Source organism: Nicotiana tabacum, chromosome 3 (genome assembly GCF_000715075.1).
Source record: "Nicotiana tabacum cultivar K326 chromosome 3, ASM71507v2, whole genome shotgun sequence".
NCBI lineage: Eukaryota > Viridiplantae > Streptophyta > Magnoliopsida > Solanales > Solanaceae > Nicotiana > Nicotiana tabacum.
The window spans coordinates 58816320-58843344 of NC_134082.1; the positions used below are offsets into that span (position 1 = coordinate 58816320).

At 38.4% G+C, this 27025-nt stretch overlaps 2 protein-coding genes across 3 annotated transcripts; both read left to right on the top strand.

The window, feature by feature from the left end:
• Positions 1 to 13352: 13352 nt before the first annotated feature.
• On the top strand, positions 13353 to 18913 carry LOC107785345 (glycine-rich RNA-binding protein 8-like). The gene is made up of 2 exons (XM_075243816.1): positions 13353 to 13487; positions 18665 to 18913. The coding sequence occupies exons 1-2, from the start codon at positions 13353 to 13355 to the stop codon at positions 18911 to 18913; spliced, it is 384 nt and encodes a 127-aa protein (XP_075099917.1).
• Positions 18914 to 22893: 3980 nt separating this feature from the next.
• LOC107785347 (protein CLMP1-like) lies at positions 22894 to 25730 on the top strand. Of its 2 annotated transcripts, XM_075249459.1 has the most exons (2): positions 22924 to 23082; positions 23228 to 25730. In XM_075249459.1, exon 2 carries the CDS (start codon positions 23509 to 23511, stop codon positions 25540 to 25542), a length of 2034 nt encoding a protein of 677 aa, XP_075105560.1. In that variant the 5' UTR covers positions 22924 to 23082; positions 23228 to 23508; the 3' UTR covers positions 25543 to 25730. The 2 variants fall into 2 exon arrangements, with proteins under 2 accessions (XP_016462118.2, XP_075105560.1); XM_016606632.2 differs by having other exon boundaries at positions 22894 to 25730.
• The last annotated feature ends 1295 nt before the right edge of the window (positions 25731 to 27025 follow it).

Consider the following 27025-nt stretch of genomic DNA (forward strand, 5'->3'; position numbering starts at 1 on the left):
CAAGAAAATACATATAACGTGGTATTAAACCGCGCTATGCTTCGCGTGATAATGATTATTTCGGGTATAAAAAGCTTCTTAAACTGAACCAAGTCATATGTATTTCAAAGACCTTTTGAATAAACATTATAACATCCATTAAAATAAATGCTACTAACATTTAACAAGTGATTCCAAAAGAGGCAAAAGGGTGAAAGTAGTTCAACAGATCCACATGGATCACGTCTTAACATTATCCATTCCTACCTTGAAAAATATATGCTAGATTGCTACACTGACTTGAGTGATGACAAGTGGTATGGTGTTCTGCGTACCTTGGAAAATCAGCTTATCAATATACACACTAATCTCAAAATTGAAGGGCACATTATTGAGGGCTAAGTGCATTATACAAAGCCTGAAGGTATGCAAATTTGGGGCGAAAAACTAGAATGAGTTCCCCTTTACTCAAAACGGTGTGATTATGAAGTACTATGTCGTTGGCATGGGCTTGTTGTGCCACAAACATTGTCTGCAGCCTTCCAAACAAACACACACAAAGATGAATCAGAAGTGATTAGGCATCTGATAAAGGAGATTCAAGAGATGAAAAAGGCACTAGCTGTTCATCATGCAATGGATGATCTTAGCTTCTTGGGAGGAACAAACAATCAGTACTGGAAGTTATTAGAAAATGATAAATTGCATGGAGACAATGATTATCCTGTTTTCCCAATAGTTGTCGAGTGGGAGGGACTACCTAAGTTTCTACCACAGACGTTGGACGTAGGTGTCCCATATTGTTATAGAAATCAAGCAAGTGATCTTCTTGATGATAGCGATGAAATGCGAGAAATGTGTGTCAACTGGGGCCTAGATTACAACGCCCTCGGTCCCGAAGGGTACGTACACGATGTTGATGAAGAAGTTGAAGACAGTGACAATAAAATAGTGCCAGACGGCAACGATAATGGCGAACGACAATTGTCTTTTTTCTTGGGGTGTATGTTAAATTGTTGTACTGAAGTATTAATGCTAAATATCAATAATACTTAACACTAATGGAAACATAATTTTATTTCATACATTCTGCAAGATGAACATGTACATATACTTATTACAACAAATTATTGAAATAAAATACTATACGGGTATCCTTGATAATTGGGCATATTAGATGAACTTCTATCGGGAGCTGAATTACCACCGCTACTCAAACCAGCTGAAGGACATTTATGACGATTGTGTCCTGTTTGAAAGCATATGCCACATTTACGTGCGTAAACGGTATCACCAACATCCATTTGGTTCCATATATGCGTTCTTTTTTGCATCTGTAGCTTACACAAATACTCATTGTTACACATCACTTTAAATGGTTCCGCTGGCCAATAATGCTCAGCACTCACTGGTTGCAACTATCCACTATAGGTGTTTAAGTATGCAGCAACACTATATTCCTTATCAATGTAGCTAGTTGCCGCGAAACCTGTATGTTGAAAGCACTTCATGGCATGTGAGCACGACATATGGTAGATGGACCATTTTCCACAAGAACATAACTTTCTGGCTTCATTTAAGGTGTGTATTATTCTCCTGGTTTTGATAGACAGCGATGCGAACTTCAAAAATATTTCGTTCATTGCAATACTGTAAATATGAAAGCCAATGTGCTCCCCTCCTGTATTTCTCAAATCCTTTCACTTGCATTTGGCATAAATTCGACACCCCTCTCCATCAATGACGCTGCACCTCTAGCCCTTTCAGCAAACCTCTCCGCCATTTGCTTGAATGACATCCACACTATGGCAGTGACAGGCAATCCATATGCAGACTTCAATAACCTGTTGAAAGACTGACATATTTGGCGTCAGAATTCCCCATAGTCTGCTATTATCCGCATGCAATGTCCATTTTTCAAGCTCATGTTGCATCAACCAACGATAGGCTCCTTCATCTTCTTGCCTGATCGATTCCATGCGCCACCTGAATTTACACTCTTGGTGATCAATTGCAGCCATCCACACTAAATCATGCATGTCCTTGTATGGATGTGCCTTCGAGAAATTGGCCTTCAGGTGCCTCACAAAGTAACGGTGGTATGCATGCGGTTCCTGCCACGCAGGCAAATGTTGTACAAAACTTAAAATAACACCATGCCGATTAGATATTAGACAAATACCTGAACGTTGTCTGATAACGTGCTCTTTCAAGTGGTTCAAAAATAGCGTCCATGTCTTTTGTCTTTCATTGGCACAAATAGCAAAAGCTAGGGGAAATATACGTCCATTACCATCTACTGCAATTGCGAACAACAATTTAATATCATACTTTCCATAGATATGAGTGGCGTCTATGGATATTACCGGCCGACAATGCACAAAACCATCAATTGCTAGTTTAAATGCCAGAACACATATTTGAATATATGTTCTGGCATTCCCGGACTCCGCTCAAGCTTCCATTTAACAATAGTCACCGGGTTAAAGTGTTGCAATGCGGCCATGTACCTGGGTAGAGATGCAAATAACTTATCCTAATTATCATAAACAAGTTCAAATGCACGTTTGCACCCAAAAAATATCTTTCTTTTGGTAATGGTACACCCATATTACTTGTAGACAAATGTAATACAATCTTTGATCTTGTACCTTATGCACGATTCAATGTGTGGAAGCATAATAAGAGAAATCAAGTCAACATCCAAGTTAAAGTGATTCCCACTGAATATGTCCATTTTACAATTGTGGGTGCTAATATATTTACCTACAACCCACATATTTATTTTCTTCTTCCTCGCATGCAGCATCCAATTACAACCTGTAAACCATGTATGGCAAATAACCTTGTATACAACGATGACCTACTAATTTCGTAAAGTTGAAGAGCAAAGTTAAGATTTTTTTTTACCTTGGTTTGTTCGTTCTTTGTTAGTGATACATGAGAGATTTTTAGAAAGAAAAAAAGGTAGGTAGTTTTTTCAAAGCATCCCAAACCCATTGGGAAGTGTACAACACGTTCATTAGAATAAAATTCAAGGGATTCATAAACTTTCGATTTTTAGTTTCCCTAAAAATAGAATTACAATTGGTCATTTAAAAATAGTCACAGTTTCAAAGGTACTCGAAATTTAACCACTTTTTATGTAAAAATAAATTTGAGCAAAAACATTGTTCAAAATCTAAAAAAAATACTCTAGCATAATATACCGGTCCAACATAATATACTGGAGTTTGGAGCACCGATGCTCCAGTCTCCAGTATATTATACTGGAGCCAGTAAAGTATACCGGTCCAACATAATATGCTGGAAGTTCATATACATGTGCACCGAACTCTAGTATATTATGCTGGACCGATCTCTGTTGCATCAAAATAGTGACTATTTTTCATTGACTTAGCAAATGCTGGCTATTTTTGAATGATCAGTTCGAAAACTGGCTAAACCGTGCTATTTTAACAAGGCAAAATACATAAGTTAGCACCTTAACTATGAATCAAATCCCTATTACACACTTTTTATGGACGAAAATAACTTTACACACTCAACCTTTTCAGAGTGTGTCTAATACACACTACTTTTATATTTAAGCATCTCAGAAAAAGTGAGGTCTATTGTGAGCACGTGATTTTTGCCCTATGTGAGAATTACTCCCAAAAATTCAAAATAAAATAATTTTCCTTTGTGTGCAATTTTGAGAATTTTCGTGGCATTTTGGATAATTATTTGTATTTGTCCGTGCATGTTTATTTGTTAAATTAATAAAAATACAAAAAATATGTCGCATTTGCATTTAGGATTTAATTCTACAATTAGGAGCAATTAAGTTTGTTTTACAAAAACAAAAAAAATCATAAAAATAATGTACGTTGCATTTGTCACACCTCCTTTTTCCATACCCGCAGGGGCGTAGGGAGTTTTTTTCCAATTAAAGGACAATCGAAACGGGATTTGTTTATTTATTTCAGAGTCGCCACTTGGGAGATTTAGGGTGTCCCAAGTCACCAATTTTAATCCCGAATCGAGGAAAAGAATGCCTCCATATTACAGTCTGCGTATCAGAAATCCGGATAAGGAATTCTGTTAACCCCGGAGAAGGTGTTAGGCATTCCCGAGTTCCGTGGTTCTAGCACGGTCGCTCAATTGTCATATTCGGCTTATTTATCTAATTTTAAATACAACTATGAACCGATGTGCCAATTTTAACTCTTTACCGCTTTTATTATATTATTTTTAAAAGAATGTGAACATCGCTTAAAACACGTCTTCGGACTGCGTCACATGAAATGCACCCACAATCCGGAACACATTTTACTTGATGTTTTGGGATTTGGATTTGAGTCGCATGAAATGCACACCCAAGTTTAAGAGAGTAAATTATTAAGCACGGGCCTAAAGCGACTATCGTGTTATTATTCTGGGAAGACCGCGAAATTTGCTAAACTGCCCGTCCTGGAAACTAAGTACTTTAATATATACATTTAACGAGGGCCCCGCAGCTTGTGCATTTTGTTTGTCGAGGCTCGTCTCATCTTTATTTTAAATAGGGATTTGCAACGTCATGGAAATGCATCTCAAACCGCGTCACAATCAATGTACCCGTGATTAGAGACACATTTCGACTCCGTTGAGATTTGGATTTGGGTCACATAAATGTGCACCCGAGTTAAGGAGAATAAATTATTAAAGGCGCGCCTAAAGCGACTAGCATATTATTATTTTTGGGTGAGGCCGTGGAATTTCGCTAAACGGCCCGTCCCGGAATCTAAGTATTTATTATGACCAATTATTGAGGGCCCCACAAATCGTATTTTTATTTGGCGAGGCTCATCTCATTTTATTATTTAAGGGCAAACTTAAGACAACTACGATTTTTTCCCCATGACGTCATCTGAGGTTAAACGAAAACAACAATTCTATTAGGTAATAATATCCATGGTAAAATGAAAAAAGCAATTCAACAAAGACGACACACAAACAGTTCATAGGAAATCCATATCATTTTTTCATTCCATTTAAGCAAATATCACAAGTTTGGAAATGTGTATGCACCTGTTTGAAGCAAGAACAACAACCAAACTGGACCGATAACTATCGGAAACCTCTCCAACGACGGAACCTCGATGTCAAGCTCAACGATATCAAACCGGAAGCCACGAGCACAATCCAATGACGACCTCAAACGGATTGCGCGACGATAGCAAAGAAACAGCGGTAACTGGGCATGCTAATGGCGACTGGATAATCGCCTGGTATGGCGCACTGGTTCGTTGCTGGGGGAGGAGGCGAGCTGGGGTTGGTTCTACGACTGGCTGCGATGGAGATTGGAGGAGAAAGGGTGGTTGTTTGGGCAGTGAGGGAGTGGGGTCGAGGGATAGTGACGACGGGAAGCAACAGCAGTTGTTGTTTGATAGAAGTTGGGGCGTGGGGGTCGTGCTGGTTCAGCTGGTAGCGGGCAGCAATGGTGGTAGACGACCGGAGCTGGGCGTCGTTTGTGGTCGACGAAGGGAGTTTGGACAGGAGGATGGTCGACTGCTGTAGCGGTGGTTGCTGCTGCTCAACAAAACGAGGGGTCGTGGGTTATGGAGGTCTGGAGACGAGGAGGGTGATGACGATGGTTATGGCGTTTGGATGTAGGGTCGACGGGCAGTGACGACGCAGCAGCAACAGCTGCTGCTCGACGGATTTAATGGAGGATCGCCGGAAAATGGTTTGATGGAGCTAGGAGGAGGAGGAGTGGTCGTGAGGCTGGTGGGTCGTGGTGGTTTTGGGGTAGGGCTGCTCCTAGGGTTTTTAGGGTCTTCGTTCCATCAAAGAAGGAAGAAGATGAATAGTGCCCAGTCCTTTTTCCAAAAAAATGTCCGTGTTTTTTGTAGCCCTTGCCAAGAAAAATGGACCCCACGTGTGTAGGGGTCCAAGATTTGTGTTCCCCATGCGCGGTGGGGTTTCCCGTGTGTCGTGTTCCGTCCGTGTTCCCCACGCGTGTCCCCATGTGTGGTGGACTCGGATTATTATGGGCTAGGTCCGAAAATTAGGCCTAAAAACGGGTAGTTTGAACCCGAATATTATTCTTTTGCCCGGACCCGAGAATAAGAATACGACGTTGCTCAACTAATCCTATGTAAGCGAAATAACTACCAAAATAAGACAAATATTTAAAACAAAACTATATCTTTTTTAATATTTTTTCAAGATTAAAATAGCTACAAAAATATTAATAAAACTATTTTTTTTAATTTTCGTTTTTATATAAAGATAAAATATAAAGTAATATTTTTGTATTTTTTCAAAAAAATGACTACAAAACATTAATAGAACTATATTTTTTTTTTGGTAATTTTCGAAATTATATAAAGTACAAAAGTAAGGTACAATTTTTGTATTTTTTTTTCAAGTTTATGAGAAATACATAAACTAAAATTTATATATATATTTTTGTAATTTTTTCTTTTGCGACGAAAATAAAGTAAAATAGTCAAAATAGCTATATTAGACCTAAATTAAATATTTACTCTAAAAATGTGGAAATTCTCGGGGAGGGTCAAAAATCACGTGTCTACAGCATTTTTAGCATTTAATGTCCAAATTGTGTGATTTTTATCGTAATTGCTATTTAATTGTGTGTTAATTGTTATTAAGAGTTAATTAGCATTTTTATAAATTAATTTAGTTTTATAGGCTAATTTAGGATTTTTAGAATTTTAGTTTTATTTTAAGAAAAAATAAAACAAGGAAAAAGAAGCAATGGAAATAAGAAGAAAATCGGACTAGGCCACCTTTTAAATTAAATCAACCAGGCCCAAACCAAATAACCCCTACCGGGTCGACCCGACCCGGGCCGACCCATAACCCCAAACAAACACCCCCCCCCCTTCTTCCATTTTTCATTTTCATTTTTCCAACCCCAAAAACCCTAAGACCGCCCGCCCCCCTCTCCTCTTCATCTTCTCCAAACCACCCCCCCCCTCCTTGCCCCCTCACCACCATGGCAGATACTGCTTCACTCATCTTCGTCCAAATGACCACCCTCCCATGGCTGCCTTCTTCTTCTTCTCCGTCCCCATCGTCCCTACGTCAAGCAGCGCTGCTGCTGCTACTTCACTCATCGTCGTTCATCTTCTCCAACCAACCCCCCTGCTTCTCCAGCTCCAAACGACCTCACATCCATGGCTGCCCTTCTGCATCTTCTTCACCCATCGTCGTCCAAACGTCTACCCTTTATGACTGCCCTCCCATCTTCATCTTCCCCAAACGACCCCGTCTCTTCTTTCTGATATTTTCCTTTAGGGTTTATCATCTTCTCTCGTCTCTCAATGTAGTAAAGTGGCTGCAGAAGTAGAATACAGTTGCTTCATCGGTGGGCTCATATGGGCTACCACCGATAGAACCTTAGCTGATACTTTCGGTACATACGGTGAAGTTCTCGACTCGAAGATCATTAACGACAGAGAAACTGGCAGATCTAGAGGATTTGGCTTTGTTACCTTTAAGGATGAGAAATGAATGAGGGATGCAATCGAAAGGATGAACGGTCACGAACTTGACGACCGTAACATTACCGTTAACGAAGCTCAGGCTCGTGGAAGTGGAGGCGGCGGTGGTAGTTACGGAGGTGGCCGACGTGAAGGAGGAGGATGCTGTAAGTTCTGAAGCAATTGAAGGTAACAAGCTGCGTGTTTTCATGATCGAACGTAGTGAGCAGCAGTACAAGTTCATGAATCTGTAGTTCTTCTTGCTTGTTTTAATTATCTTGCCTCGTTCTAGTTTCTGTTTTTGTCTTGGTTATGTTATGTTGTTTCTTTCCTTGTCGTTGTTCATCATTTCTTGCATATAAAATCAGTTTGTTTTCATCCAGTATGTTGACAGCGTTCATTTGTTTCTTGTTTAGGTTTAATCTAGAAGTGTGTTAGTTTAATCACTGAATCTTTATTTTGATGATATTTGGTCCGAATTGAGTTTCAAGCTTAAATTGTGATTTGAGTTTGATGAATCTTAATGTCATTGATTGGGAGTTAGTTTCATGTGTTTAAATCAGCCATTTGTTAGGATTTCTCAATTAAAATTGGTTATAGCTGCTAAAGTTTGGTTAATTGACTTAGGAGGATTGGATATAGCTTATGGGGTAGAATGGTAAATTTCAGTATTTTCATGGGCAATTCCTGGATTTTGAGTCTTAAAAAATAATTAATTTGAGTGCTCCGTCCACTAGGCATTAATAATATTAAAATAATACCTAGTGGGGGACAAGACATATGATGGTGGGTATTAATACATTGTTTAATACATGGTGGGGGACAAGACATGTGGTAGTGGAATTAATACATTGTTTAATATAGTGGGGGACAAGGCATGCAAGTGTGGGGAACAAAACATAATGGTATGAAAAGATTAAAAAGGGATTGATTAAAATATGTTGTCCATACCTGTTTTGGGTTATAAATAGGGTCATTTCAAGACCAAAAGGGAGAGTTTTTTTTTTTGAGAGAGGAGAGGGGGATTTTTTGAAAAATCTGTAGAGGATAGGTTTTACACAGTACAAATTTTACATAGAGGGGGTTGGTTTTGGAGGAAGAAAATCGTTTCTCTTCCAATTTTTCTTAGAGTCTAGGCTGGATTTTTAACATTTAAAAGTTCGGTAATTTGAGAGTAAAAAACATGTTGATTATTTCTGGGTTTTCACTGAGGTTTTAAGTGGTTGCTGAGTTTGTTATTTCTGGTCTGCCTTGGTTGGTGTGGGTGCTGTTTCATTGAGTGTGCTGGAACCCTGTTAGTTTTCAAATCTGTCACTAGGTGTTCTGTTTACTGGTTGTTGCTGGCTATTACTGTTGCTGACCGCTCCTTCATCTTCTTGTATTTCCGTTATCCAGGTACATGTTCTACAGCTCTCAAATTTAAAGGAAAGGAAGTAAAGAGTTGTTGGAATGGATTTCTGAAAATAATTGTTTCTTTGTGTTTAATTTGATGTATAAGCAGTATTTCATTTGATATTTCCTAGTATGTATTGGAATGATTTTGAAATGCATAAACCGGACTGATTGAATCTATTTCTACAAACATGGAATATCAATTGTAATTAATCTCAGTTGGCAATTACTAGTTATGAAATATACTGTATTTAATTCTTTTGTTCAGTAGTTGTGAAACAGCTTCAAATCACAAAACAGGTTCAAATAGTTTATGAAAAATCAGCACGTTGGTTTAATAGGTCTAATTCTGAAATCGTGAATTCACTTGAGTAAATAACATCAATTTAAATAGCAATGTAACTAATGTTAGTTCTCGAATGTTAGTGATTAATGTTAGCTTGATGTCAGTTTTAAGCATTGATGCATTTTTTAACAAACCGTAAAAAGAGTAAAAAATGGCTTTGTATTTCATATAGATTAACTCCAATAACCCAATTCATATAATAAAGCTAAAGTTGAATTTTGTAGAAATGGTAGCTGGTTTGTTAATATTTGCAACGGCAGGCGGCGGATCTTAAGTTAGGTAGCGGTTCAAACTAGAAGATATTTCCTTTTGTTTGGACCGGGATTCGAATTTGAAGCTCGAACTTTTATTGCTAATTGATTAGGATTTTTCTTTATTCTTAGAGACCAATAAATAGGAAATCATAGTCGCTTTAGGATATCCTTGAATAAAAAATGAGATGAGCCTCGCTGAATTAAAAATACAAAATTGTGGGGCTCTCAATAAATATTTGTTTTAAAATACTTAGACTCAGGGACGAGCCGTTTATCCAATTTCACGGCCTTCCCCAAAAGATAGCAACGCGCAAATCACTTCCGGCGCGCTTTAAATAATTTATTCTCTTAAACTCGGGTGCATATTTATGCGACCCAAATCCAAATCTCAACAGAGTTAGAAATGTGCCAACAACCACTGGTGCATTGATGTGGCGTGGTTCGAGATGTATTTTCACGATGTTGCAATTCTCGATAAAAATAATAATAATAATGATAAAAGAGGTTAAAAGTTAAAATTCGCACATAGGTTCAACATGTATTAAAATCAGATAATCAAGCCGAATATGACAGTTGAGCGACCGTGCTAGAACCACAGAACTCGGGAATGCCTAACACCTTCTCCCGGGTTAACAGAATTCCTTATCCGGATTTCTGGTGCGCAGACTGTTAAACAGAGTCAATATTTTCCTCGATTCGGGATTCAACCAGTAACTTGGGATACCATAAATCTCCCAAGTGGCAACTCTGAATCTTTAAATAAAATCTCGTTTCGATTGTCCTTTAATTGGAAAAACTCTCTTTTACGCCCCTTTGCAGGGTGTAGCCGAAAAAGGAGGTGTGACAGCTCTGGTGACTCTGCTGGGGACACGAACCCAGAATCTCTGGTTCAGGGTTCAAAATTCGAGCTTAGATAAATTGTTATATTTGGCTTTATCTGATTTTGTTACATGTTTGGGCCTAATGTGCTAAATGCTGCTTTTACCGTTTTGATATTATCTGAACTGTATATAAATTGTGCCGAAACCCTTCTCTTCTTACCTCCGAGGAGGAGCTTGCTGGTCGAGACTCTCTATTCTGTTAGTGTCATACCCTGAAATAAGAAAGAGGTCGGACAAGTTATAAAGTCGGACGATCCCGCGGGTCCCCGGTACGTAGCCCCCTCCTCGACTCGAGCTGTCCGCTCGGGTACACAGTCTAGAACAAATACCCAGGTTATGAACCTAGAATAACTCAGCTGCATGCCGGATCCCTAGTAGGAACGTTTGTTTACATCACGTGCATTTGACTTTGGACGCTCAACACAAGGGTTGGGTCTGTCTAGGACAGGTGTACCAAAAATGAAAATGACCATCCTGATGCATCTTACTTGCTTCTACTTGTGCATTTATTTGCTTCGGACTTGCGTGCTGACCGGCTTTTGAATATTTTGAGAAGAGAGAGATAGAGGTACGAGGGTTAAAAAGAGTTAATCCCCTGTTTTGAAAAAAAAACAATGTCCAAATAGTGTCGAAACTCTGCTGAATTTTTGAGAAAATGAAAAGAAAAAAATAGTTTTACTTGCCAATAAAAAAAGAGTTTCGTTTTCAAAAAAAAAAGGTTTGTTTTATCGGGCGAACTACGCGAGTCTGATTCTCACCGGATGTGAGTTACGTAGGCAAACCTCATCGGTTTCGGCCCCCAATTTTCAAAAAATCCAGAAAAAAAATCTTTTACTTCCTTCTTTAGAAAAGTTTTTCTTTGCGACCCCAACTTTTAAAAATACAAAAAAATATTTTCTTTTAGTTGCTTCTCACAATCAAAAAATACAAAAATATTTTCATTCTTTCGAAAATTAAAAAGAAAATTCAAAATTCGGAAATATTTTTTTGAAGCATTTTTTTCATAAATTCAAAATAAAATTCCAAAAATATTTTCTTTCTTCTTTAAAAGTTTTTCTTTCAAAATTCCAGGAAAAAAAAAAGAAAGAAAAATTCAAGAAAAAAAATCTTTCTTCTTTAAAAGTCTTTCTTTGCAAAAATGCTGAAGAAAAATCAAAATCCAAAAAAATATTTTCTTTCTTCTTTATATGTCTTTCTTTCGAAAAGTTCAAAATCCAAAAAAAAAATGGTTTATTTACTTTATTCATGATCTTCCCGAACTACGCAAGATCCGATTCATGTTCCCACATGATACGTAGGCAACCCACATCAGGTTCGATCAACCGTTTAAAAAAATGATGAAAAAAAGAAAAGAAAAACAAAGGTGAAAAAATATTGATAATAATAAGGACCGACTGAGTCCATTCTAACATGTTTTGTTTTGAATTGTGAAGAAAGTTGATGTGGTCGGTTTGTGGTAAACGGCCAACACAAGATCCAAGGAAAAATGATAACTGACGTCGAAGCTGTTACAAGTGCTCAAGAGACTCAGGGTCAGAGGGTTCAACAAGAGTCTACTGTGGTTGAGGAAAATAGAATATTGAAACAGCAAATGACCGAAATGTGTCAAGCATGGGCCAGTGGTCAAGGACAGCCTCGTCATGAGTCACAATTTGCGACACAACAAGAGCAGTACCACTCTCCTGAGTACCACTCGTACTCGTTTGATCTTCCTACAAAGATTGAGAAGCCTGCCCGAAAGATGGTATAAGAAGAAATGACCCAAAGAGTGAAAAGCTTAGAACAATGGTTGAAAAACATGCAAGGGTTGGCAAGTCAAAAGAGTGTTGCCTTCAAAGATCTATGTATGTTTACCGATGTCCACTTGCCGCCTGGTTTCAAGACTCCCAAATTTGAAAAGTACGATGGACATGGAGATCCCATAGCCCACCTGAAAAGGTATTGCAATCAACTGAGAGGTGTGGGAAGAAATGAAGAATTGTTGATGGCTTATTTTGCGGAAAGCCTTACGGGAGTAGCCTCCGAATGGTTTATGGATCAAGACACGTCTCGTTGGTATGTCTGGGATGACATGGCACAGGCCTTTGTCAAACAGTTCCAATGCAGCATCGACATTGCCCCAAACCGCATTTCCCTTTCAAACTTGAAGAAGAAATCAAGTGAAAGTTTCAGGGAATATGCTATTAAATGGAGAGAGCAAGCAGCTCGAGTTAAGCCACCCATGGATGACCACGAGCTAATAATTGTCTTCCTTCAAGCGCAAGAGCCAGATTACTTTCAAAACATGATGTCCGCAGTTGGCAAATCCTTCTCGGAAGCAATCAAAATGGGAGAAATGGTAGAGAATGGTCTTAAGGCAGGAAAAATTATAAGTCAAGCAGTTTTTAAAGTCGCAACTCAGGCTGTCCGGGTTGAGTCTGATAATTTTAGCGACACAAATGAGAAGATTGAAGAAATCATGATGACATCAGGGTCGAGAAGAGATCCCAGGAGAACATCTCAAAGGTATGAGCAGCCTCCTCAAGTTTTCCATGACTCCCCTGAGCAGTATTATCCACCTTAGAACCCTCAATACTCTGTCGCTCCACCTCAATATGTTGTCCAGCCACCAAAACACCCCAGAAGGCGAGCACGAGCATCACAAAATATCCAGAAGCCTCCACAAAATTTTCAGGTGCCCTATAACCCACATCCAAGCCAGAGGTATAAAGGGGAACAAAGGTTGAAAGATAATTTTACACCAATAGGAGAGTCCTATGAAAGCTTATTTGAGAAGTTAAAGTATCATGACATGATTGCACCTATTCCTCCAAATCATGTGGACCCCCGTGCAAGAAGCTTTGACCCTTCTAAAAGGTGTGAATACCATTCCAATGCCCAAGGGCACAATGTTGAAAGCTGTCGGGATTTGAAAAGAGAAATAGAAAGGATGATCCAGGAAAATCTGATTGTGATCCAATATAGTGACACCCAAAATATCGCGCAGAATCCTTTACCTGCACATCATGATGCACACTTTGTGGGGAAGATGCCTGGTGACATGGAGTTTGAGAATCCCCTCGGGAGCTTGCTAACTGAAGATAATGATGTTGAAATTGGAGAAGGCTCTACTAATTTTGATGAACAAATTTGTGGCTATATGTCAAGCCTAGCAATTGAAAAGGCATTCCCTCCTCCTAGGATGGAATCTTGATAGCTTGTTTTGATTTTTTTTCTATTATCTGGGTTATTTCAGGGTTGTGATCCAGATTTTATTTGTTTTATTGAGTCAAACCCTTTTATCCCTCCATTCTGTTTGTATGAGTCTTGTCTGTCTGTTCTGTTGCTATTTTCATTAGCCGGGTTATTTTAGGGTTGTACTCGGATTTTAGGTTGCTTGTTTAGTTGTCAAACTCTTCCATCCTTATTCAATAAAATACAATTTGTCCTTTTGTGTCATTCTATTTCTAGTTCTTTTCTCGCTAGTTCTAATGACATGACGTGCATGCGAAAATTTTGGCCAGATCTTAGAAACTGATTTAATTTGGAATTGGATAACAAAAAAAACACTTTTGAGGATGAATAAATAGTCGAAGTACTTTGGAACTAAGTTCGAGTAAAATTCACCTTCAAATCATTGTGAAGATTGGGCTTGAGGAAGAATCAATTGAAGTTTGTTGGAAAGTTTGACATTAAGGGATGGAAAGTGTCTTGTGACCATGACACACCAAGAAGATAGCATGATTGGCATTCTCGAGGCTAGGAGGCCCTTTTTTTGCTACTCAAACACTTTATACCATTTGCTACCCCTTTTGAGTCTGTGTTATTTTTCTTTGACTACCCTCTTTTGGAATCAAGATTAGAGTCAAAAAAGAAAAAGAAAAAAAAAATAAAAAAAAAATAAAAAAAAGAAAAAAAAAGGAAAAATCCATGTCCCAAGAGTACAAAATGGGGCAATTCTTAGAAAGTTCAGAGAAAAAAAATAAAAAAATTGTCAAAGGTCCATGCCCTCAAAAATAGAAGCTGGGGCAAACAAAAAAAAAGAGAAAAAAAGAAGAAAAAAAAGAAAAGGAAAAAAATAGAAAAAAAAAGAAAAAGGAAAAGAAAACAGAAAGAATGATGAAAATAGTTTAGGTCAGATGTTTGAACTACGTTCGACCTGATTCCTTAAAAAAAAGGATACATAGGCAGCCTCACGGTTCGGTCCAACCAAATAAGAATTCAGAAAAGCAAAAAAAAAATCCAAAACAAAATCCCCAATAGCTGAAACGGGGGCAGAGATTTTTATTTCACTTGTAAAAGAGTCGGTTCCAAGAGTTGTAAGTCCATAACCCCTCATTTTGAGTCTATTTTGAGCCTTCATGCCGACCTTTTTGTCCAACCCTATCCAAAAACCTTCCAAATAAAGACCTCCCGATACACCTTCAAGAATGCCAAGAGAAGCATGCAATGAGCAACGACGGTCACGCGACATAGAACATTGTCAGGATGCTCGCACAAGAAAAGCGAAAGAAAAAGAAAAAGAAAAAGGAAAATGAGAGAGTCTTATTAGTGAAAACCCTCACGGTCACTGTAAGGCGACAGTAAGCAGAGATGAATAAATGAGAGAGACTTGTTGGTGAAAACCCCTCGAGCGCTACTAGTCGAAAGTGAGTCGTGAAGCTGATGCAAAGGATTGGCACGGATAAGCCCGACTTCAAAGATCATAAGAATGGTAAAAGGGAAAATTGGATTAGTTTGATAGATCATGTCATTGAGTCCAAAATGCATGTCATGATTATTAAGGCTAGTTATTGGGAAAAAAAATCTTCCTTTTGTCCTTCCGACAGGGGCATTTCTTGTTAAAATTTGTTTCTTTGCGTCATTGTGTCTTTCACCCAGAGTCAGTCCTTCTCAAAACAAGCAAGAAAAGATTTCAAAATCTGCTACCAACTTTTTAGTTGTACAGAGTAAATTTGGCCAGCAAACACAGTTGTTAATGTCAACATGCCTTGAGGATTCATACAAAGGCTTCCCCAAAAGACTCTTGTCAGCCTGGTTGGCGCAAACAAAGATAACTGGTGATTCTCTCTAACAGACAAGTTGCTCAAAAGCAGGAAGTCATTCAAGATATCGGAAAAGGTCACCTAAGCAAAGATCTCCAATTGGGATAAGGCTGTTTGAGCTGCAAATACAAATGGTAGTGGTGTGAAACAATCAGAGTTGGTGCAGAACAAAAGTCTTTTGAGACCGACTCAAGCTGATTGAGCAGAAGCCAAGCTGCCCAAGACTCAAGACCACAATCTGACCACCATTTTTAAAACTGACAAATTTTTCTTTGTGTGGAACAGGAAACAAAGCAGTGCAAGGAAAGTGGTTAAAAAAAACAAAAAAAACAAAAAAAAAGAGAAGAAAAAGAAAAGACGAGAAGAGCCGACAAAGGGAAGATTCTCAAATCTTTGCCTTTATTTGTCTTGCTATTGTGCATAAAATCTTGCCATTGATCTTCACATTTTTCTCCTAGGATAACAGTCCTAGTCTGATGGATTTTCCTCCCAATATAAATCTTAGTCTGAAAACCTAGTCTGATGAATTTTCTCCTAGGATAAACGTCTTAGTCTGATGAATGTTTATCCTAATATAGAAAACCTAGTCTGATGAATTTTCTCCTAGGATCGAAGTCTTAGTCGGATGAATCTTTCTCCTAAGATAATAAAAAAGAAACCTAGTCTGATGAATTTTCTCCTAGGATCGAAGTCTTAGTCGGATGAATCTTTCTCCTAAGATAGAAGACTTAGTCTGATGAATTTTCTCCTAGGATAAACGTCTTAGTCGGATGAATCTTTCTCCTAAGATAATAAATTAGAAAACCTAGTCTAATGAATTTTCTCCTAGGATCAAAATCTTAGTCTGATGAATCTTTCTCCTAGGATAAACGTCTTAGTCTGATGAATTTTTCTCCTAAGATAGAAGACCTAGTCTGACGAATTTTCTCCTAGGATAATTTGAAAAAAAAAAGGAAGTTTGAATTTGAAAAAAGGGAGTCATTTTTTAGTTTTCTTAAGATTATCAATATTTAGTTCTCCTAAAATCAGGGAGCTCCGCCTGAAGAACGGAATGACGATTTATTTTTTGAAGTTGTTGGTGAGGTCAGGAGCCCCCCCGAAGAACGGAATGGCGATTTATTTTTTTCGAAGTTGTTGTTGAGGTCAGGAGCCCCGCCCGATTTATTTTTCAAAGTTGTTGTTGAGGTCAGGAGCCCCCCTGAAGAACAGAATGGCGATTTATTTTTTCGAAGTTGTTGTTGAGGTCAGGAGCCCCGCCTGAAGAACGGAATGGCGATTTATTTTTCGAAGTTGTTAGTTGAAGTTGGGAGCCTGCCCATATAACAGAGGAATACATTTCAGTCTTTACATTTTAAGTTGAAGAAGATGGGAGCCCGCCCATATAACAGAGGAATACATTTCAGTCTTTACATTTTAAGTTGAAGAAGTTGGGAGCCCGCCCATATAACAGAGGAATACATTTCAGTCTTTACATTTCGAATTTTGATTTACATTTCAAGTTTTGAAGTTGGGAGCCCGCCCATATAACAGAGGAATACATTTCAGTCTTTAAATTTCAAGTTTTGAAGTTGGGAGCCCGCCCATATAACAGAGGAATACATGGAAGTTTGAAGTCAGTAAAGCGGAGGGTTACAACAAAAAACCCCAACAGAAATCAGAAGGAAGACCACAAGTCGAGCCAGAAGTAAAGAAATAGCAGAGAGGAATACAACCAAAATCCCCAGCAGGAAATAACAAAAATCCCCAGCAGAGGAAGGAAGTTCAAGATTCGATGGAAAAATAATGCGAAGCTCACGAGAAGGAAATCGGCAGTTCGAGATCGGCAGTCAAGGGAGAATACAAGACAAATCAGAAGTAAAAAAATACCAGAGGAGTCACCGAGACATCAAAGCAACAAGAGACACAAGAGCATGGCTGAAGATCTAGATAAGATTTTGTAATTCATAGACTATAGTTTAGTCTAGCTTCTTGTTTTCTTTCAGCATGGTGTAATAAGGAGGTCGGAAAGTAGTAATAACAGCATGCAACAACAGTAACATTGCAGTCCCATGGTAGGCCCAGCTACCAAAACTTCCCAAACTACATTAACCTGATTCCCTTCTAGCCAGGGATATGTAGGAAACCTTTGAAGCAAAGGTTCGGTTAAATCTTTCAAAAAATATTGCTTCACACGGAGTATTCTAACGGACAAAAATCGCTCGTATCCGCTCACTTTATCTTTGCACGAAAACTCTTCGTGTTTTCGGACAAAGAGGGGCAGCTGTGAGCACGTGATTTTTGCCCTATATGAGAATTACTCCCAAAAATTCAAAATAAAATAATTTTCCTTTGTGTGCAATTTTGAGAATTTTCGTGGCATTTTGGATAATTATTTGTATTTGTCCGTGCATGTTTATTTGTTAAATTAATAAAAATACAAAAAATATGCCGCATTTGCATTTAGGATTTAATTCTACAATTAGGAGAAATTAAGTTTGTTTTACAAAAATAAAAAAAATCATAAAAATAATGTACGTTGCATTTTTAGCATTTAATGTCCAAATTGTCTGATTTTTATCGTAATTGCTATTTAATTATGTGTTAATTGTTACTAAGAGTTAATTAGCATTTTTATAAGTTAATTTAGTTTTATAGGCTAATTTAGGATTTTTAGAATTTTAATTTTATTTTAAGAAAAAATAAAAGAAGGAAAAAGAAGCAATGGAAATAAGAAGAAAATCGGACTAGGCCACCTTTTAAATTAAATCAACCAGGCCCAAACCAAATAACCCCCACTGGGTCCCGACCAGGTCCGCCCCATAACCCCAAACAAACACCCCCCCTTCTTCCATTTTTCATTTTCATTTTTCCTAACCTAAAAAACCTAAAACCACCTGCCCCCTCTCCTCTTCATCTTCCCCAAACCACCCCCTTGCCCCCTCACCTCCATGGCAGCTGCTGCTTCACTCATCTTCGTCCAAACGACCACCCTCCCATGGCTGCCTTCTTCTTCTTCTCTGTCCCCATCGTCCCTACGTCAAGCAGCGCTGCTGCTGCTGCTGCTTCACTCATCGTCGTTCATCTTCTCCAACCAACCCCCCTGCATCTCCAGCTCCAAACGACCTCACATCCATGGCTGCCCTTCTGCATCTTCTTCACCCATCGTCCTCCAAACGTCCACCCTCCATGACTGCCCTCCCGTCTTCATCTTCCCCAAACGACCCCATCTCTTCTTTCTAATATTTTCCTTTAGGGTTTATCCTCTTCTCTCGTCTCTCAGTGTAGTAAAGTGGCTGCAAAAGTAGAATACAGTTGCTTCATCGGTGGGCTCACATAGGCTACCACCGATAGAACCTTAGCTGATACTTTCGGTACATACGGCGAAGTTCTCGACTCGAAGATCATTAATGACAGAGAAACTGGCAGATCTAGAGGATTTGGCTTTGTTACCTTTAAGGATGAGAAATGCATGAGGGATGCAATCGAAGGGATGAACGGTCAGGAACTTGACGACCGTAACATTACCGTTAACGAAGCTCAGGCTCGTGGAAGTGGAGGCGGCGGTGGTGGTTACGGAGGTGGCTGACGTGAAGGAGGAGGATGCTGCAAGTTCTGAAGCAATTGAAGGTAACAAGCTGCGTGTTTTCATGATCGAACGTAGTGAGCAGCAGTACAAGTTCATGAATTTATAGTTCTTCTTGCTTGTTTTAATTATCTTGCCTCGTTCTAGTTTCTGTTTTTGTCTTGGTTATGTTATGTTGTTTCTTTCCTTGTCGTTGTTCATCATTTCTTGCATATAAAATCAGTTTGTTTTCATCCAGTATGTTGACAGCGTTCATTTGTTTCTTGTTTAGGTTTAATCTAGAAGTGTGTTAGTTTAATCACTGAATCTTTATTTTGATGATATTTGGTCCGAATTAAGTTTCAAGCTTAAATTGTGATTTGAGTTTGATGAATCATAATGTCATTGATTGGGAGTTAGTTTCATGTGTTTAAATCAGTCATTTGTTAGGATTTCTCAATTAAAATTGGTTATAGCTGCTAAAGTTTGGTTAATTGACTTAGGAGGATTGGATATAGTTGATGGGGTAGAATGGTAAATTTCAGTATTTTCAGGGGCATTTTCGGGATTTTGAGTCTTAAAAATGATTAATTTGAGTGCTCCGTCCACTAGACATTAATAATATTAAAATAATACCTAGTGGGGGACAAGACATATGATGGTGGGAATTAATACATTGTTTAATACATGGTGGGGGACAAGACATGTGGTAGTGGGCAATAATGCATTGTTTAATATAGTGGGGGACAAGGCATGCAAGTGTGGGGAACAAAACATAATGGTATGAAATGATTTAAAAGGGATTGATTAAAATATGTTGCTCATACCTGTTTTGGGTTATAAATAGGGTCATTTCAAGATCAAAAGGGAGAGTTTTTTTTTAGAGAGAGGAGAGGGGGATTTTCTGAAAAATCTGGAGAGGATAGGTTTTACACAGTACAGATTTTACACAGAGGGGGTTGGTTTTAAAGGAAGAAAATTGTTTCTCTTCCAATTTTTCTTAGAGTCTAGGCTGGATTTTTAACATTTAAAAGTTCGGTAATTTGAGAGTAAAAAACAGGCTGATTATTTCTGGGTTTTCACTGAGGTTTTAAGTGGTTGCTGAGTTTGTTATTTCTGGTCTGCCTTGGTTGGTGTGGGTGCTGTTTCATTGAGTGTGCTGGAACCCTGTTGGTTTTGGTGTTCTGTTTACTGGTTGTTGTTGGCTATTACTGTTGTTGACCGCTCATTCATCTTCTTGTATTTCCGTTATCCAGGTACATGTTCTACAGCTCTCAAATTTAAAGGAAAGGAAGTAAAGAGTTGTTGGAATGGATTTCTGAAAATAACTGTTTCTTTGTGTTTAATTTGATGTATAAGCAGTATTTCATTTGATATTTCCTAGTATGTATTGGAATGATTTTGAAATGCATAAACCGGACTGATTGAATCTATTTCTACAAACATGGAATATCAATTGTAATTAATCTCAGTTGGTGATTACTAGTTATGGAATATACTGTATTTAATTCTTTTGTTCAGTAGTTGTGAAACAGCTTCAAATAGTTTATGTCACAAAACTGGTTCAAATAATTTATGAAAAATCAGCACGTTGGTTTAATAGGTCTAATTCTGAAATCGCGAGTTCACTTGAGTAAATAACATCAATTTAAATAGCAATGTAACTAATGTTAGTTCTCGAATGTTAGTGATTAATGTTAGCTTGATGTCAGTTTTAAGCATTGATGCATTTTTTAACAAACCGTAAAAAGAGTAAAAAATGGCTTTGTATTCCATATAGATTAACTCCAATAACCCAATTCATATAATAAAGCTAAGGTTGAATTTTGTAGAAATGGTAGCTGGTTTGTTAATATTTGCAACGGCAGGCGGCGGATCTTAAGTTAGGTAGCGTGTTCAAACTAGAAGATGAATTTTTACTTTTGTTTGGACACAGATTCGAATTTGAAGCTCAAACTTTTATTGCTAATTGATTAGGATTTTTCTTTATTCTTAGAGACAAATAAATAGGAAATCATAGTCGCTTTAGGATATCCTTGAATAAAAAATGAGATGAGCCTCGCCGAATAAAAAATACAAAATTGCGGGGCCCTCAATAAATATTTGTTTTAAAATACTTAGGCTTAGGGATGGGCCGTTTAGCCAATTTCACGGCCTTCCCCAAAAGATAACAACGCGCAAATCACTTCCGGCGCGCTTTAAATAATTTATTCTCTTAAACTCGGGTGCACATTTATGCGACCTAAATCCAAATCTCAACAGCGTTGAAATGTGCCAACAACCACGGGTGCATTGATGTGACGTGGTTCGAGATGTATTTTCACGATGTTGCAATTCTCGATAAAAATAATAATAATGATAAAAGCGGTTAAAAGTTAAAATTCGCACATAGGTTCAACATGTATTAAAATCAGATAATCAAGCCGAATATGACAGTTGAGCGACCGTGCTAGAACCACGGAACTCGGGAATGCCTAACACCTTCTCCCGGGTTAACAGAATTCCTTATCCGGATTTCTGGTGCGCAGACTGTTAAACAGAGTCAATATTTTCCTCGATTCGGGATTCAACCGGTGTCTTGGGACACCATAAATCTCCCAAGTGGCGACTCTGAATCTTTAAATAAAATCCCGTTTCGATTGTCCTTTAATTGGAAAAACTCCCTTTTACGCCCCTTTGCGGGGTGTAGCCGAAAAAGGAGGTGTGACACCTGTCACGCACCAATAATATAGTACCACGTGTCATTAATTTTGAAATAAAATAAATTAATGTGAAATTACAAATATACCCCTAAACTATTCTCCCTTCCATCCCTTTATTTTCTGCACCGAATCACCATTGACGCCAACACCATAAAAAATCCACAACTATCACCTTTCGATTATAAAGCAAAATTAGGAACTCAAGTACATTAATCACGAGTTTGTGAGTCCAGATTCAAATCTAACACAAGAAATAGGATGCGAAACTCAAAACTTCATTAAAGTTGGTTATGGCCAAATCCATGGTTGCTCGATTCACGGTCATCTTCTCCGATAAAATAAAAGACTAGGTGTTTTGACAGTTGATTATGGCCAGAATCTGTGACATTATTCAGTGCAAATAAGCAACCAAAGTGATGAAAGCGCAAGCAACAAACGACAACTTTATAAAAATGACATGTAAATAACAAATAGAATCAATTAATTCTCGGCATCTTTTGGTTCATCTCTAATATCCCTCAACACCAAATTAATATTCTACCACATTAAATTTGTGTTCTTAATTTGTTACTACTTAATTATGATTCAAACCCAGATCTATAGAATTCTCTTAGATATAGATTTCTTTTAACTTTCTTTATCAATTTCTTCCAAAGCCCTTTTATATTATTATTATTCTTAAAATGGTGGACAAAGAAGATGGTGGAAAATGGATGAGGAAGAAGATGAAAATGGGAAAGGAGGAAGGTCAGCAACAAATTGATAGGGGCGGGGTTCTGGGGAAGAAGAACAGGGAGGGGTGAGTTAAAGTGAAGGGAAACAAAATAATTTTAAAAAGCAAAAATTTAAAATTTTGACACGTGTCCTTTAAGTAAGAATTGAGATAAAAATTTCTACAGTTTATCGCGCTTATAATTTTTGTTAAACACGTGCGTGCCACATAGCAAAAATAGTGTGTATTTGACACACTCTGGAAAGGTTGAGTGTGTAAAGTTATTTTCGTCCACAAAAAATGTATAACAGGGATTTGGTTCATAGTTAAGTAGCTAACTAATGTATTTTGCCTTTTAACAAACATACAACATCTGATTTATGTGACGTCTTCATCCTGCATTCCTTCTAACTTCCACAGCAACACATATAATAAGTTAGTTAAGGTCGTTCTCATTGCCCATAAATCCTAATGTAATTATCCAATAACAGAAAAAAGATCTACGGTCAATGCCAGCACTAGATCACCCATCCTACGGCTAACAATGGACCAAATTATCCTGGCCTACAGGGGATATTCAATCTAACAATGAACAACACACACCTCCTCTATCTAGGGTTCAAGTCCAAAAACCTTTGCACTAAACCCTCAGTGCTTCCCTCGTACACCCATCTCATCAAATCAATCATTCCCTCAATTCAGCATCTGGCTTTTCAAGATTCTATCTTATAACTAACACTCAGTTTTCCACCAAAGGTGTAAACTTTGTACCTGTAACTGTAAGTTACTTTTTCTATTCTTTCTTGATTTATAGAGCAAACCAAATAGTGGGGTTTTGATAAATTATGGTTATTCTTGGTTTATAATTATTAAAGTTTGAATCTTGAAAAGTTTTTTAAAGGGATAATTATATGGGGAAATCAGGTGGTAGGAAGAAAAAGGGTGGTGTTGCTCAAAGTCAAATTCAAAATCAGAATCAAGGGGCTGTAGGGGAGAGTCATAAACCTGTTGCTGTTAATGGTACTGTTGATTTGGACTCATCCATTTTCTTAAAAAGAGCTCATGAACTGAAAGAAGAGGGAAATAAAAGATTTCAGGCTAAGGATTTTGTAGGTGCTTTACAACAATATGAGAATGCTCTCAAACTTACACCAAAGACACACCCAGAAAGAGCTGTATTCCACAGCAATAGAGCGGCGTGTTTGATGCAAATGAAGTCCATTGATTATGATTCTGTTATTTCTGAGTGTACTATGGCACTTCAGGTTCAGCCCCATTTTGTTAGGGCCCTTCTACGAAGGGCTCGTGCATTTGAGGCTGTTGGAAAGTATGAAATGGCAATGCAAGATGTGCAGATGCTACTGGATGCTGACAGGAATCACCGGGATGCTTTGGAAATTGCAGGGCGATTGAGTATGATACTTGGTCCTCGCCAGCAAGACCTTTGGAGCCGCCCATCTCCAGCTGCCCTTGGTGCGTCTGCGGTGGGTGCAGCCTCTATTGCCGGTCTAGGACCGTGTTTACCTTCTCGATCAATGTCTAAGAAGCTAACACCTTCAGCTGGGGCTTCGGTTGTATCAGCTAATAATAAACCAGATAAGCCCTCTCGTGTTAAGCCTGCTGAAAATGGTACTCAGGGCAAAGTTCAGATGCCGAGGGTTGTCTTGAAGCCTTCAAATGGTCCTTCTAAACCAAATGCAAGTCCTAGTAGGGATGACAAGAAGGAGCTGGCTTCTTTGTCAGCATCACTTACAGTCCACGGACATTCTAAGGATGCTGTGATTCGTTGGAGGCCATTGAAGCTTGTTTATGATCATGATATAAGGCTTGCCCAAATGCCTGTAAATTGCAGTTTTCGAGTGTTCAGGGATATTGTTACAAAACGGTTTCCAATGTCTAAGTCTGTTCTTGTTAAATATAAGGACGGTGATGGTGATTTAGTAACTATTACCTGCACCGGTGAGCTTAGATTGGCCGAGTCCTGGGTTGATAGTTTAGTACCAAAAGACCCTGACGCAGATGAAGGTGACTCCATTGGGATGTTGAGATTGCATATTGTTGAGGTGAGTCCTGAACAAGAACCAGCTTTGTTGGAAGAGGAAGAGAGGCCTGTCGAGAGTGAGGAGACTATAGAAGATGAGAGTGGATCCCATTCTTCACTAAGTGATTCCATGATGGAAACTCAGGACAGTGAGATTAACAAGACAGAGAAGGGTACTACCAAAGAGAAAACCACAACGGAAGATCCTGAATGTAAGGAAGTTGAGATGGATGATTGGCTGTTCGAGTTTGCTCAGTTATTCAGGACCCACGTTGGCATTGATCCAGATGCTCACATTGACTTGCATGAGCTCGGAATGGAGCTCAGCTCTGAAGCCCTTGAGGAAACTGTGACAAGTGAAGCGGCTCAAGCTCTCTTTGACAAGGCTGCATTAAAGTTTCAGGAAGTGGCTGCTCTGGCTTTTTTCAACTGGGGAAATGTTCACATGTGCGCGGCCAGGAAACGAATGCCGATCGATGATTCTGCTTCAAAGGAGATGATGGCTACTAAGCTTCAAGCAGCCTATGACTGGGTGAAAGAAAAATATTCTCTGGCCAAAGAGAAGTATGAGGAGGCTCTCTTGATTAAACCAGATTTTTATGAGGGGTTGCTGGCATTAGGGCAGCAGCAATTTGAAATGGCAAAACTCCACTGGTCTTTTGTCTTGGCTAAGAAAGAGGACCTGTCAAATTGGGATCCTACTGAGACGCTTGCTCTATTTGGAAGTGCAGAAGAGAAAATGAAAGCAGCGACTGAAATGTGGGAAAAGCTGGAGGAGCTGAGGGCTAATGAACTAAGGGATCCTAGTGCAAGCAAGAAAGATGAACTACTAAGGAGAAGGAAGAAACAGGGAAGCGGTCCTGAAGCTGAGATGTCGGCTGCAGGTGGTCCAGGTGAAATTTCAGCTGATGAGGCTGCGCAGCAAGCTGCTGTAATGAGATCTCAAATACATTTGTTTTGGGGTAATATGCTTTTTGAGCGGTCTCAAGTTGAATGTAAATTGGGGATGACTGGTTGGAAGAAGAACCTTGATACTGCAGTCGAGCGATTTAAGCTTGCTGGAGCTTCTGAGATTGACATCTCAACAGTTCTGAAAAATCATTGTTCCAATGAAGAAGCTTCTCAGCAAATGGTTGAGAGCCCGAAGACTGAAGGGGCTGATAATTCGAATAACAAGAATGATGCTAGTCAAGCTTAGGCGGTGACCTGACAATAAATTTGCAATAATTATTTCTTTACAAAAAATTTACATACGTGAAACCAGAAAATTTTGGCTTTCGAACATCAATTAGACATTTAGGATCTGCATTCATGATGAAACAAGAATCGTGTGATGGAAACAATTATCAATTTGTGACATACAGTTTTTCAAAGGTTTCTTTCTCTTATTTTGCTCTCTATTGGAAGTACATATTTCAGATTCCATGTGTGTCATGGCTGAAGAGACGTTGTTGCTAGTATAATTGTTACTACCTTTGAAAGGGATTTTGGAACTTAATGCAAAGCTACTATAACTGTTTTTTGGACATTTTCAAATTGATTCATAGAAAGCCAGCTGCTTTGACTTAGTTGTTCCCTATATCAATTTCTCTTGTAATAACAAAGGAAGATTAAGCTGGCCAACCATGTCGTTTTTTGCTCATATCCTTTTTCATTGCTTTCACTTTCTGAAAAGTTCACTCAACCTTTTGATTTCTTGTTTGAAATGGGGAAAAAGGTGAAAGCTGATTATTGTTGAGCTGGAACCATATCGTTCTACGAGGTATAGGTTTAAGGGTTTAATATTGAAGCTTTTGTTTCTCTATATCTGAAGCTATAACTTGTGATCTGGTCCATGCGATAGCATTATCTCGGAACTGTAGGTGTTAGCTAAATATTTATGTTGGATCTATGAACCCCAAGGCCATTATTGAGTGCTTAAGGTGTAGTAGTAACAACCTGGAGAACCTAGGCCCGATGATCAGCTATCTGCTTCAACTCTTTGGTGTACCGGATTACTTGGTCCCTGTGCATGTGAGATATAGGGGGCTGCTCAATGGTTTAGTTGAGCTGTGCTTCATGCTGATCCGGACATCACCATCGTAAAAGAAAAGAAATGTGTGCTCTTTGTGTAATGAGCAAGATCCAAATTCTTGCCCTCCTCTACATCCCTTTCTGAGTCCAATTCTGTTTTTTTTAACCTGTCTCTTTATGTCTTTAATAGGATTAATCTATTTTTTGTCATTTCATCTGGTAGTTCCAGAAGATTATTATTTTATAATCCAAGCAGTTCTAGCCATTAAGGGCACATGAGATAACTCTGTATAGGTATGATGCTCCTGAATTCTGACATAGCGCATAACATTGTTTGCTGGTTTACATTTTGTCACTAATGTTTCTGAAATCTGCACGCGTTTAACGCTCATTGGCCGGGGAGGAAAGAAAACTACCAGTGCAGTGTACGATCTTAGATTTACCAAATGAATGTTCTTGAAATATATAAATTCTGACTGGATATTCGGTTTGGATATTGTTAAGTGCTTTTCATATTGAGTTTCAGTTCTCGCACTCAGGTCACTGACAAGGTAATTTTTGGAAAATTCAAGGTAATTTTGCTAGAAAAGAGTTAATTCAAGTTAAAAGGAACTTTTTTGAGAACATAGCAATAAACTCCTCTTAGACTACCAGACAACAGTACATGA